This window comes from Mirounga angustirostris, unplaced genomic scaffold (assembly GCF_029215605.1).
Source record: "Mirounga angustirostris isolate CCGP_5_RB_7025 unplaced genomic scaffold, mMirAng1.0.hap1 SCAF_16, whole genome shotgun sequence".
Lineage (NCBI taxonomy): Eukaryota > Metazoa > Chordata > Mammalia > Carnivora > Phocidae > Mirounga > Mirounga angustirostris.
Window position 1 is genome coordinate 46,810,085 of NW_026991724.1, and position 13,711 is coordinate 46,823,795.

The window sequence follows — 13,711 nt, forward strand, 5'->3', positions numbered from 1 at the left end:
ATTCACCTGAAACATTATCATGTCTGGCACAAACTTTCAATAAAGCCTGGCTATTTTTATAATCTTTAAAATGTTTGAGATAGACCTGGAATCTGTTACCTTCCCAAGTTATCATCCAGGGCAGGACTTTGCCTTCTCCCACAGCCGGTTCTAAAGACTGTCCAAATTCCATTTGAATATCTCCCGTGATGGGAAGCTCACTCCTCCACCTACCCCAGTACAGGGCCTAACTTGACTCCCAGTAGTTGGTCCATGAGGTTTGGCTCTCTGCTTTGGGCAACAGAGCCAATTTGAGTAGGGGGACGTGGGGGGGGGGCCTCAAATGTCAACCTTAGAGTCTTGGAGGGTATTTTTCTTTCTTTTTTTCTTTTTGTTTTTTTAAGTAGGCTCCATGCCCAGCGTGGAGCCCAATTCAGGGCTTGAACTCAACCTGAGATCAAGACCTGAGTTGAAATCAAGAGTCAGACGCTTAAGCAACTGAGCCACTGAGGCATCCCTCAGAGTGTACTTTGAAGGCACTGGGGAGCCATGCAGGAGTCTGCAGGAGAGGGACATGGTCAGATTTGTACTTAGACCCATAGACCAGAGTGGTCACGGCTGGGAGAGAGGAATCGGGGCTATGGGACTCAGAGAAGGTGCGTGGCCACCTTGGTGAGTGTTAGGGAAGTGCCTGCAGGAGGGGGAATCTGCCAAGAAAGGAATTCAATAGAGGAGGGAGTAGAGAGGACTCCAGCAGAGGAAAGACCTGTGTGAAGGAGCCTGGGGTGTCTGCACAGTGACCATGACCCTCCCCTGCTCAAAAGACTTTCATGACTCCAGTCCTCAAGATTAAGAGGAAACTTTTTTTTTTAATTTTTTTTGGGGGGGGGCCTGGGTGGCTCAGTCGGTTGAGGGACAGACTCTTGATTTCAAAAGGCTCAGGTCATGATCCCAGGGTTGTGGGATGGAGCTCAGCATCCAGCTCTGAGCTCACTGGGGAGTCTGCTCTCCCTCTCCCTCTCTCTTCCTCTGCCCCTCCCCGCACTTGCGTGCTCTCCATAATTAATGAATCTTAAAAAAAAAAAAAAAATTGTATTTTTAAGTACTCTACACCCAATGTGGGGCTTGAACTCACAACCCCAAGATCAAGAGTCGCACGCTCCACCAGCCAAGCCAGCCGGGCACCCCTAAGAGGAAACTTTAACTGAACTCTCTCCTTCATTAAGAATTGATGAGCACTTGTGTATGCCCCGTTCTGCTGGGCTATACTTTACTGATCATTCTATCTTCTCTAAAACAAAAATAATTTTGTAAATCGAACCTGTATTTCCCCCTGTAAGTATTAGCCTGTAAGTATTTAAATGTTTTCTTGCGGGGCGGGGGGGGCGGGGAAGGAGTTGGCGTCACCTAAGGACTTTACTCAGCACCTGGCACAGAACGTTTATGACCAAGAGGCTGGAGCATCTGCTCCCACCACCGGGTTTTTCTTGCCGTGGTCCGGGAATACTTAGGGGCTTCTGGGGGTGCCCCCTCGCCCCATTGTGAGGGAGCGGGTTCCCCTTGATCTGTGAAGACGGAATTTCCTGCCCATTTGCTCCTCACACCTTCCGGAGGCCAAACGGGCGGCCCAGCTGCGGCCCAAAGGGGGAGGGGCGCGGCCGTCCGGCAGATGGCGGCATTTACATACAGCTGGAGCCCCCTCGCAGGCGGGGGGCCCCTCACCCCGGCGTCTGGTGCATCCGTGATGCGGGGTTTGGAAGGGTGGCTTTGTCTTCCGGAGGGGAGCACACACACCGCGCATGTACACAGGTCCACAAAGAACCCCGGATCTTTATCGTACCCACACACGGCTACACCCATGGACTTCCCAACACCTAATCTCTTTCACACTCGGACGCTCGGGCGCTCGGTTATTCACAGCTGACACAGACCCTACCACACACACACACAGCCGCCTAGAGGGACCTGCACAGACCACAAAGAGGTTCATGTGACTCCACACAGTGGTTCAGGATCTCACATTTACTCCTATACACACACAGAGAAGCATCCACAACAGCCGCACAATCCCCCAAAGTCACACAATCATGAAGTCACGTACGCCTATGTTCTCCCATGCAGGTGCACACGCATACACGCACACACACAACCACAGACTCTTACAACCTCGCAATAGTCTTAACCATATACAACTTTAGGCACACGTGGAGCCACGTAGTCTCAGCTAGGCACACAATCACAAAGTCACGTACAGCCTCCAGCCAGCTCTTGCTCACACCACACGCACGCACAGAATCTTAAAATCATATATAACCTCACACACTGGCTTAACCCCCTAGCCCCACCCCATCCTCACACACAAAGTCGTGCCCAAACCACACACAAGATCGCACGCTCACTACATTGCCAGTGCCCATACCACCATTCACGGTTGCTCCAGCAAGCTCCCCTTCCCCTGCGACCTCCTCCCCTGGGGTCTCCCGGAGCCCGGCGGCTGCCTGAAGGGGCGGAGCCGTCCCCTCAGATATAAGGCTCGGGAGCTAGCCGCTGCGGCTCCCAGCACCCCCCGAAAGGCCATGGTCAGCCCGCAGATGCCCCAGCTCCTGCCCCGGACGGTGATCCTGGCGCTTATTTTCCTTCCCCAGGTCAGAGCAGGAGTGGAAAGGGAGGAATGGGAAGGGGTGCGACCCCGGGGTCTTGGGGAGGGGCCGCGGGGCGGACGGGACGCCTGGGCCCCGACACCTCCTCACCCTGCGCCCCTTTTCGGCCCCAGGCACGGCCGGCAGGCGTCTTCGAGCTGCAGATCCACTCTTTCAGGCCGGGACCAGGCCCGGGGGCCCCGCGGTCCCCCTGCAGTGCGCAGGGCCCGTGCCGCCTCTTCTTTAGGGTCTGCCTGAAGCCGGGGGTCTCCGAGGAGGCCGCCGAGTCTCCGTGCGCCCTGGGCGCGGCGCTGAGTGCGCGCGGACCCGTCTACACCCAGCAGCCCGAAGCGCCCGCGCCTGACCTGCCTCTGCCCGACGGCTTCATGCGCGTGCCCTTCCGGGAAGCCTGGCCGGTGAGAAACGCGTGCTTGGAGGCCTTACCCAAACCTCTACGGCCTTCTGCCCTCCAACTTCCAAGACCCCAACCTTTCCCTCTGGGGACCCCAAATTCCCAGACCAGTAACTATCATCTAGAATCCCACATTCTTAAGACCCTGTGGGCTACCCACAGTGGACCCCAAATTTCTGAATCCCACTTCCCCTTTAGGGATCCCAAATGTTCTGACGCCCACCCTGCATGCTTGGGACCCTAAGTTCCCAGAACCTCAAACTCACCTTCTGTAAATCCTAAATTCACAGAACCTTACCTCTGTTCCTTGGGGATCCCTAAACACTGGAATCCTTATCTTTATCTTCAGATCTCCCTGCACTTAGGGACCTTCCCACACCCTGTCTCCCCAATCTCCTCTCACCTTATCCCTACTCAGATCTTCCAGTTGGGGCCCATATTCATGACTTTTACCTCCAAAATCCTATCTCCTATCCCACAACCCCAAAAGCAGACAGGTGAACAGACCTGTACTTGAATTCTAGACCCCTGTCCTTTTGGACAAAGTGGCTTTCCCTGTTCCAGCCTTAGTTTCCCCATCTGTAAAATGGGATCATCATGGTACCTCACAAGGGTCCATCTTGAGGGATTCAACCAGGTATCTCCAGTCTAGTGTTTACCCATAGGAAGTGCTCAATAAAGGAAGCCCAAACTGTCATTCCTTCCGTGGGCCAGCCCCTCTGGGAATTGCCCCTTGTCTGCCTGGTCCCTGAATGACCTCCCCCCCACAAAGTCTGGCCTTCACTGAGTACCCACCCTGACCACAGTCTTCCATTCTTTCCTCTCCTTCCTCCACCCAACCAGGGCACCTTCTCTCTCATCATCGAAACCTGGAGAGAGGAGTTAGAACAGATTGGAGGTGAGTGTCTTCAGTCATCAGACTAAAGTGCAGACTGTGGGGGCTCCAGGGAGTTGGGGCCCCATGTAAGATCCAGGATGGTGACATGGGGCTGTCTATAGGGTGGAGCATTCACGGGACTCCCCCCCCCCCCCCCCCCCGCCGCCCTGCGGTGTCCTCACAGCTCCTGGAGTGCAGTGCTGGGTGTTGGTAGTCCCAGGGCTCTTGGCAGGTCGTGTAGGACTGTCCTGGGACTGGATGTAGGAGTCTGTGGCCTGATGCCAGGCAAAGTACACTCTTACTACCTTGGAATCGAAGCCACCAGAGCAGGAGGATATAGCCCAGTCCTGTACTATCACCATCGGAGTTTGATAAGCCGGGGTACAGAATGAGTTACTTCTGGTTCTTCTATTCAAAGCTCTGTCATGGTGTCTACATAGGGGTCCCAGAAGCCCTACAGGACATCGCATGTTGACCAGAGTGAATATTGAGCAAAGGTTTCAGGGAGGGAGATGGGGTGATTTTATTCTTTTCTAAAAAAGATTTTATTTATTCATTTGAGACACAGAGAGAGAGCATGAACAGAGGGAGAGGCAGAGGGAGAGGGAGAAGCAGGTTCCCCGCTGAGCAGGGAGCCCGATGTGGGGCTCGATCCCAGGACCCTGGGATCACGACCTGAACCGAAGGCACACTTAACCATCTGAGCCACCCAGGGGTCCCTGGGGTGATTTTATTCTTAATTTGAGGGGATTTGGGAGCCATGTAAGGCCCACAGTGTATGTGTGTGTGTGTGGGGGGGGGTTCTGTCACCATTTAGATATAGAAAACTCCTGTGGCACAATGTGGGGGTGTGACAGCTTTGCTGGGGAGAAAATGCCACTCTCTCTGTATCCTGAGGCTTCAGGCAATGAGGGTAATTTATGGTCTAGTAATTGGGGTCTCTGTCACCATTTTGAAATAGGAAGATCCTGAGGCACAGTTTCGGGATGTTATGATCTCACTTCAAAAAAGCCTGAGTTGCGCCTTGGCCATATAGCGATATCAAATGGCACAGGGTGTTAGTGTTAGAGGTCTCATTACTGCTTTAAAAAAAAATTTTTTTTTTTTTTTAAGATTTTATTTATTTGAGACAGAGAGAATGAGAGACAGACAGCATGAGAGGGAGGAGGGTCAGAGGGAGAAGCAGACTCCCTGCCGAGGGGCTCGATGCGGGGCTCGATCCCGGGACTCCAGGATCATGACCTGAGCCGAAGGCAGTCGCTTAACCGACTGAGCCACCCAGGCGCCCCTCATTACTGCTTTAATATACAAAGATTCTGGGGCAAGATCTGGGGGTATTCCGGCTTCTGTGGGAGGACTGTTATCATCGCGATGGTAATAGGGTACTAATGGGATGGCGACCTCATTATGGGAGTTCACAGCCTTGCTAAGGGGGTAACTGCCATTCTCAGGGCTCAAAAAGGGGTGTTTTGGCCTCGCTAAGAGCGGCAGGGAGAGTGCAAGCTCCATCTGTATCGCCAGAGTCCGGTCGCGGCCCGGCCCGGCCCGGCCCACCCCAGCGCCGCTCCCTTGTCCCGCAGGACCCGCCTGGAGCCTGCTGGCGCGCGTGGCCGGTCGGCGCCGCCTGGCTGCCGGGGGCCCGTGGGCCCGGGACGTGCAGCGCGCAGGCGCCTGGGAACTGCGCTTCTCCTACCGCGCGCGCTGCGAGCCGCCCGCCGTCGGGGCCGCATGCGCGCGGTTCTGCCGCTCGCGCAGCGCCCCCTCGCGGTGCGACTCGGGACTGCGCCCCTGCGTGCCGGTCGAGGACGAGTGCGAGGCCACGCGTGAGTCCTGCGTTCCACCCCACCCCATCCCCGGCCCTTCCTTACTTAGCTGCACTTACGGCCCCCAGGCCCCTTTCACAACCCGGTTACCCTCCTCAGGGAACTGGGAACCCGAGAGCTCTGCCTGGGTGCCGCAGACCCCCCTCTCCAGGAAACGGCGGAATGCTGCTGACCGCTTGCCAAGTACCCCAGGCCCCCCTCTAGCCCCACTCGCGGTCCTCAGCCCCCTCCCACGATCCAGCTGCCACCCTCGGGGAAACTGAGGACCCTGAGCTTCCCTCCAGACTTCTGGGCACTCCAGCCCCCTTCCCTTTCTCTTCCCTAACAGGAACCCCACACCAATATCCCATGCTGGTACTACCCACCCCCCTTCGTCCTCTAACGCATGCGCACACCCCTTTCCAAAGGCGAGGCCCCTCTAACTCTTCTAATGCTGGGGCCCTTCCTACCCCCACCCAGGAGCTTTGGAAACTCCTCGCAGTTTCCCTCAACCCCCTCACCAAGGGTTACTTTATCCTCCCTTCCTGCAATTGCAGGCCAGATCTAAAGCTTGGATCCCCGACTTCCGTTATGGGGACCCTCAGACTCCTCCCCAAACTTCTGAATCCCACTGAAGCCCCTAGGACTCCCGGGCTTATCCAGATTCTCCCAGGGCTGCCCTAATTCAAGACCCCCCTATTTCCCCTGAAAGACCAGGGGCCCCTCCCTAATCCCCAATCCCCTTCTCTCATTCTGCTCTCTCCAAGCTCAGACCCTGCAGGCCCCACTCCAGTCTCCTTCTAAGAGCACAGAGTCTGGAGCTCAATGGCCTAGGTTCACATCCTCCATCTGCCACTTCCTATGTGCCTCTCTGGGCCTCAGTTTCCCTGTCTGGAAACTGGGGGTCACAATACCCTCTAGCCCAGAGGGCTGTCTGTCACAAGGATGAAACAAGGTGGCGCTCAGAAACTTCTGTTTCCTATCCTCCTGACCCTGCCCTCGTCAACGTCACTCTCCCTCTGCCTCTCCTTCCCCCATAGCGGCGTGTCCAGCGGGCTGCAGTCCCGACCACGGCTTCTGTGAGCAGCCCAATGAATGTCAATGCCTGGAGGGCTGGACTGGGCCCCTCTGCACCATCCCTGTCTCCAGCAGCTGCCTCACTCCCAGGGGCCCATCGGCTGCCACCCCTGGATGCCTTGTACCCAGGCCTGGGCCCTGTGACGGGAACCCGTGTGCCAACGGGGGCAGCTGTAACGTCAGTATCAGCCCCTCCTACCTCATCCTGGGGAGGGCTTCCTGGAGGTGCCCAGGCTTCATCTGGGGCCTTGAAGGATTGGGGAATGAATGGGTTTGAGTGAATGAATGAAGCGCCCGTAGTAACCAGGTGAGCGAGCGGCCTGGGGTCAGCAAAAGTGTGGCGGTGGGAATGAGCCTGGTGTGTGTACTGGGATAAAGTGGAGCCCAGCGTGGGCCACCTGGACACTGCCACCAAGGGACAGTGAGAAACAGGGTCAGGTTAGGGGGAGGGCCTGAGGAGGGGAGATCCAGAGAAGGCTTCAAGGAGGAGGTGGGCTTAGGGCTAGGACCCGGAGGTAGGATTCGGCTATGCGGACGGAAAAGCGGGGAGGGCAGACCCAGCTGGCAGCATTTGTAGGCAAAGGTGAAGAGGTGGGAATGGGTCGCTCTGGGCCTCCAGAGCTTCCCCTCTGCGGGGTTGGCCGGGCAGAGCCAGAAACGTGGAGTGCAGCGAGGGCTTGTTTCAGGGGACTCCCTAGGTGCGGCCCCTGAAGACTGGGAGGTAGGACTGGACAAGGTGCAGCCCTCCATGGTCAAGATAGGACGGGGGAAGGATTTTGCTCCCAGGAGACCCCGTTCTGAAGTCCTCCTGCGGCTGCCCAGGAGACCCCAGGATCCTTCGAATGCGCCTGTCCCCGCGGGTTCTATGGACTGCGGTGCGAGGTGAGCGGGGTGACATGTGCGGATGGACCCTGCTTCAATGGCGGCTTATGTGTGGGAGGCGCGGACCCTGACTCTGCCTACATCTGCCACTGCCCGCCGGGGTTCCAAGGCTCCAACTGTGAGAAGAGAGTGGACCGGTGCAGCCTGAAGCCATGCCGGAACGGTGAGGTGGGGAGGCCAGGCGGTGAGGGACGGGGCAGGGGGGTCCCTGCGTGGTCAGTGGCAAAAGCGGGGCTTGGCTCAGACAGCCCTGGGTGGGAATCCTGGCTGAGCTTTCTCTACCCTCTGGCCCAGGGAAGTGACCCTCCCCCTCTGCCCAGCCTGTTTTTGTTCTTTTTTTCTTTGTCTTTTTTTAAGATTTTATTTATTTATTTGAGAGAGAGAGAACACAAGCAGGGGCGGTGGGAGAGGCAGAGAGAGAGGGAGAAGCCCTGTCCTCATAGAGCTGATGGAGCAGACAGACAATAAACAAGATAAATAAGTAAATTATAGGGGAAGTTAGATGGTGATAAAAACTAGAAGAAAAGAGACACCTGGGTGGCTCAGTTGGTTGAGCAGAGGACTCTTGGCTTTGGCTCAGATCATGATCTCAGGGTCATGAGATCAAGCCCTGCATCAAGCCCGTTTGCTTGTCCCTCTCCCTCTGCTCCTCCCCCTGCTCACATGCCCTCTCTCAAATAAATAAACAAAATCTTAAAAAAAAAAAAAAAAACTAAGAAGAAAAATAAAGCCAGAGGGGGATGGGGAGTGTGTATGGAGTGGAGGGTTGACATTTTAGCCAAAGTGGTTAGCGAAAACCTTGCTGAAGGGTAGTGAAGGAGGGAGCCATATGGGGATCTATGGGGAAGAGTTATGTTTCAGGGAACAGGAATAGCAAGTACAAAGACCCTGAGGTCAGAATGTGCCTGGCTTGTTGAGGATCACAGGGAAGCAGGTGTAGATGGAGCAGAGTGAGAGAGTGAATGCAGGGAGAGTGGTGAGATATGAGGTCAGGGAGGTGAGCGAGACAGATTGAGGGGGCCTTCATGGGCCATGAGGAGGATTTTGGTTTTATCATGAGGGAGATGGAGCCACAGGAGTGTCCCTAGAAGTGGAGAGATCTCATCCGATATAGGTGTTACAAGGTTAAATGAGATCATTAATGTAAAGGGCTCAGCACACTTTTTTTTTTTTTCAAGATTTCATTTATTTATTTGAGAGAGAGAGAGCAAGCGCGAGTAGGAGGGAGAGGGAGAAGCAGGCTCCCCACTGAGCAGGGACCCTGATGCGGGGCTTGATCCCAGGACTCTGGGATCAGGACCTGAGCTGAAAGCAGACCCTTAACCTACTGAGCCACCCAGGCGCCCATGAGCATTCTTATAGTACTAATTCTCTCCAAAACACTGAGTGTTCACTCTGGGCTGAGTGGAACTAGGGACACAGCAGTGACTAAGACAGCTCTGGGCCCCATCCTCATGGGGGTACCAGCCCAGGCGGGAAGACACACTTGTCCTCGGAGCCCAGAGTTGTCAGGGGTGTGATGGGGGAGCGCAGGGTTGAGGGCTTCCTGGAGGAGGGGACATCTGAGCAGAGACCTGAAGGCTGAGCTCGGGGAGAGACAAGGTGAAAAGAACGGGAGGAAAGGAGGAAGGGAAAAGGGAAGGGGCATCCCAGGCAGAAGGCATGGGCAAAGGCCAGCTGGTTCACACATGTTCTGGGACTACTATTTGAGTATGGTTGAAGCCGAGAGAAGGAGGAGAAACAGAGCGCCAAAGAGGTGAGGCTGACTCAAACCAAGACTTCACTGGAGAGGAAAAGAAGCAGGTCTGCTTTCCAGGCCAACTCCCAGAGGCTGGCCCTAGAGTTAGATGGAGACAGCGGGGGCTCAGAGGAAAGGGCGGGCAGGACTACACAGCGGAGGAGCGGACGCGCGCACAGCTCAAGGACTCCCGTCCGGGCCGCCCCCTGACGCCCCTGACGCCCCTTCCCCGACAGGCGGGCTCTGCCTGGATCTGGGCCACGCCCTGCGCTGCCGCTGCCGCGCCGGCTTCGCGGGGCCGCGCTGCGAGCACGACCTGGATGACTGCGCCGGCCGCGCCTGCGCCAACGGCGGCACGTGCCTGGAGGGCGGCGGCGCGCGCCGCTGCTCCTGCGCGCTGGGCTTCGGCGGCCGCGACTGCCGCGAGCGCGCCGATCCGTGCGCCGCGCGCCCCTGCGCCCACGGCGGCCGCTGCTACGCCCACTTCTCCGGCCTCGTCTGCGCTTGCGCGCCCGGCTACATGGGCGCGCGCTGCGAGTTCCGGGTTCACCCCGACGGCGCGGACGAAGGCGCAGGTGCGTTGCCCGCGGCGCTGCCGGGCCTGAGGCAGGGGGACCCGCAGCGCTTCCTTTTGCCTCCGGCTTTGGGACTGCTGGTGGCCGCCGGCTTGGCCGGCGTTGCGCTCTTGCTGGTCCACGTGCGGCGCCGTGGCCCTGGCCAGGATACTGGGTCTCGCCTGCTGGCGGGGACTCCGGAGCCATCGGTGCACGCGCTCCCAGATGCACTCAACAACAGGAGAGCGCAGGAGGGTTCGGAGGATGGGCTGAGGTAAGGGGCCGCGCTCTCTCTCGCCTTGTCTATCTGGCAGCTTTCGTCCATCTCCGTAGTGCAGTTGGCCTGATTCCTTGATAGACCTCGATTGGTCCCTTCCTCTTACCTGCTCCCAGCCTTTTCTGATTGGGTCGTTCCGCAGTTACGCTAGTTGGCTTTGGGTTCTCTCCATGGTGGGTGGGGAAAACAAGATCGGAGAATTGGAAGGGTCTGGATCTTCTTTTCCTCCCGCAGCCAGCCAGCGGATTGGAATCACCCCGAAGATGGAGACTCTCGTGCGATTTACGTCATATCTGCTCCTTCCATCTATGCCCGGGAGGTAGCTACCCCCCTGTACCCGCTCTGCACACACTGGGCACGCTGGGCGGAGGCAGCCCCTGCATTTCCTGTAGCCCTCTTTTACTCTATCTGTAAAACGAGGAAGGTAGGGTCTCTGGGAGGTCCTTAAGCCAACTTTCACTTGTGGCTTAATTTAGTCCTGTCTTGTAGCCCTCTTGCTGTCGTTTGGAGCTATGTGCCATCTTCTCTTTGGAACATCATATGACCTTCAGAGGTCACGATGGGGAGCCCCAGCCAGAGCTTCACTGTTTCCCACTCACTGGGGAGAGGGAGAGGAGGCCGAGGGGCAGCCCTTTCTAATGCCTCCTACTCATTTCATTTCTAGGCCTGACCTGCCCCTTTTCCATCAGCGCCTGGAGACAGAACCTGGATATTTTTGTATTTACTTGGTGGTGTCCAATCTCTGCCTCAGACACTTTGGAACTGGAGGGGGTGTCTGCAAGGATTTTACCTTTGGGAGTTGTACATAATGGTTATTTAGATCCTATTCCCCCTCCCGCCATCTCTCCAGAGACCTCTATAAAAAGGCTCTTATTGTGATCAGCTTTGACTCATTGGGCTAAGTGCTTTGTACTTAGTGTTGGGACTGAGGGGAGAGTTATTGTCTCCTGAGAAGAATAATAGGACTCTGCTGGAGGGATCAGAAACAACTCAAAGTGGCTTAAATAAGAAGAATTTATTAGTTCATAAAAATGAAACATCTTGTGGTAGGTGTAGCTTCAGCAGGGCTGGATTCGGGGACCAGGTGCCTTCAGTATGTTTTCATCCAGTTGTGTCTGGGAATGACTTCATTTGTAAGCGGGGCTTTCATTGGCTCCAGTTTGTCACATGGCCTTGCTTGGAGGGGGGAAGGCTGAATGGCTTATTCTGATTGGCCAGTCTTGGCTATTTGTCTAGCGTGTGGCGGGAAGTAAGGTCAGTCAGCCTCTCCAAATTAAGTGGAGTGCGCGGGTAAAGCAGCGTCCCTCCCTCTACCCCAAATCTGGGTTTATTACTAGACATGAGTATCGTAGCGGGCCGGCAAACCCACTGTTACAGAACAAAAACTCAATAAATTTGAAGAGTTAATTGGCTTTATTAAGCGATTCATGAATTGGGCAGCGTCCTGTCTGGGGAGTAGAGGGGAGGTTTTTATGGGAAGGAGGGTGGGGCCACGGTCACCTCCCACTAGGGGAAGCGCAGGGAATCTTTTTTTTTTTTTTAATATTTTATTTATTTATTTGAGAGACACAGCGAGAGAGGGAACACAAGCACGGGGAGTGGGAGAGGGAGAAGCAGGCTTCCCGCTGAGCAGGGAGCCCGATGTGGGACTCGATCCCAGGACCCTGGGATCATGACCTGAGCCGAAGGCAGCCGCTTAACGACTGAGCCACCCAGGCGCCCTGTGCTTTTTTTTTTTTTTTAAGATTTAAAAAAAAAAAAATTTTTTTTTTAAAGATTTTAAGTAATCTCTACCCAACATGGGGCTTGAACTCACAACCCCAAGATCAAGAGTCGCCTGCTCCACCTACTGAGCCAGCCAGGCGCCCACAAGGTGTGCTTTCTTTTTAATACAACAGAACCAGTCAATGAAAGTGGAAAGGATCCATTTTACAGAAGAGAAAGCTGAGGCTCAGAGAATTTGAAGTAACTGCTGCAAAGACAACGAGCGAGTGTGGGGTTTGGGATGCAGTCGTCCTGCACGATGCCTTTGTGCTAAAGAGCTTGTCGGATTTTTGTGGACCTGTGTTGTACTTCCTTGTTTCTAAAAACCGAAATGCAGCTGTGTTGGCCACCTGCAACACCCTGATGTGTTTAAGGTATCACACAAAATAAAACATCTTCTAAGGAGTCATTTACTATAACTTGCAGAGTGAAAAAATTCACATTCCCTTAAATTGGATGGTTTCGTGTCTAGGACTTTACCCTACACTTACACTTTGACTTGTGCACGAAGGTGTCTGTAGTTCAGTGGTTGTTGGTGATGGCCAAAGGCTGTAAACAATCTAAATGATGAGGGGACTGGTTACCTTAATTAGGGGCCATTTATAAATAAGATATTACACAACTGTTAAAATGACGAGATACAGAGATATAGATGTGCTCGTATGAATTTTTTTTTTTTTTAAGATTTTATTTATTTGACAGAGAGCATAAGTTGGCAGGGAGGCAGGCAGAGGGAGAGGGAGAAGCAGGCTCCCCGCGGAGCAGAGAGCCCGATGCGGGACTTGATCCCAGGACCCTGGGATCATGACCTGAGCTGAAAGCAGCCGCTTAACCAACTGAGCCACCCAGGCGCCCCTCGTATGAAATTTCTTTGATATATTTTGTCCAAGGGGGAAAAATACAAGGTACAAAAGAACGAACAGGGTGCTATGGTTTGTGTTTTAAAAATGGACTGTATGGAGTTCCACTTCTGGCATGACCAAATGAGGAGCTTGGCGGACCTGCCTGCCCGCAAACTGGTGCAAATTATAAAAACAAAATGACAAGGGCGCCTGGGTGGCTCAGTCAGTTAAGCGTCTGCCTTCAGCTCAGGTCATGATCCCAGGGTCCTGGGATCGAGCCCTGCGTTGGGCTCCCTGCTCAGCGGGGAGCCTGCTTCTCCCTCTCCCTCTGCCTGTGCTCCCCCTGCTTGTGTTTGCGCTCCCTCTCTGTCAAATAAATAAAATCTTCAACAAAAAAACAGAATGGCAGCCCAACCATTTGAAGCTTCTGGGGATGATCCGGAGGGCATGTAGCAAATTAATAAACAAAATCTAAAAATTTGGTGAGAACAGGGAGAACCAATGATGGGTGAACCAAGACCCTCCCCCTAGCCCCTCCATTTCTGACTGGGCTCCCTCCCCGCCTCCAACTCCCAGTTGGAGGGCAATACTCTGGGGAGGGGCAGAATGTCAGCCTTTCTCATCCTGCTCCCAGCTACCTGTTGCTGAGGCCAAGTTCTGGGGGAGCACAGCCGAGAGGGGGGTCTCCCTTCCTCAGCCCAGCCCATACTTGTGGAGTGCTTGAGAATACTGGGGCCCCGGTTACCCCTCCCTGGCTCCTGGGGCAGGAGTTTCACATCAAGAGGACAAGCTAGAAGATGGGGGGCCTGCCGCCTCACCCCACTGAGGACTCAGCTCCGAAAGTGGGGTCCCTCTGAGTGAAGCCGAC

The 13,711-nt window shown here is 55.1% G+C and overlaps 1 protein-coding gene across 1 annotated transcript; it reads left to right on the forward strand.

Annotated features, from left to right (window-relative positions):
• The first annotated feature begins 1,367 nt into the window (after nucleotides 1-1,367).
• On the forward strand, nucleotides 1,368-12,406 carry DLL3 (delta like canonical Notch ligand 3). Its single transcript, XM_064581242.1, has 9 exons — nucleotides 1,368-2,624; nucleotides 2,753-3,034; nucleotides 3,874-3,928; nucleotides 5,488-5,730; nucleotides 6,750-6,964; nucleotides 7,609-7,831; nucleotides 9,643-10,234; nucleotides 10,472-10,556; nucleotides 12,136-12,406. The coding sequence occupies exons 1-9, from the start codon at nucleotides 2,556-2,558 to the stop codon at nucleotides 12,199-12,201; spliced, it is 1,830 nt and encodes a 609-aa protein (XP_064437312.1). The 5' UTR covers nucleotides 1,368-2,555; the 3' UTR covers nucleotides 12,202-12,406.
• The last annotated feature ends 1,305 nt before the right edge of the window (nucleotides 12,407-13,711 follow it).

Coding starts and splice junctions, on each gene's coding strand:
- DLL3 (XM_064581242.1), top strand. CDS start 2,556: ATGGTCAGCCCGCAGATGCCCCAGCTCCTGCCCCGGACGGTGATCCTG. Junction 5,731..6,749: donor GGACGAGTGCGAGGCCACGC/GTGAGTCCTGCG, acceptor CTTCCCCCATAG/CGGCGTGTCCAGCGGGCTGC. Junction 6,965..7,608: donor CCAACGGGGGCAGCTGTAAC/GTCAGTATCAGC, acceptor GCGGCTGCCCAG/GAGACCCCAGGATCCTTCGA.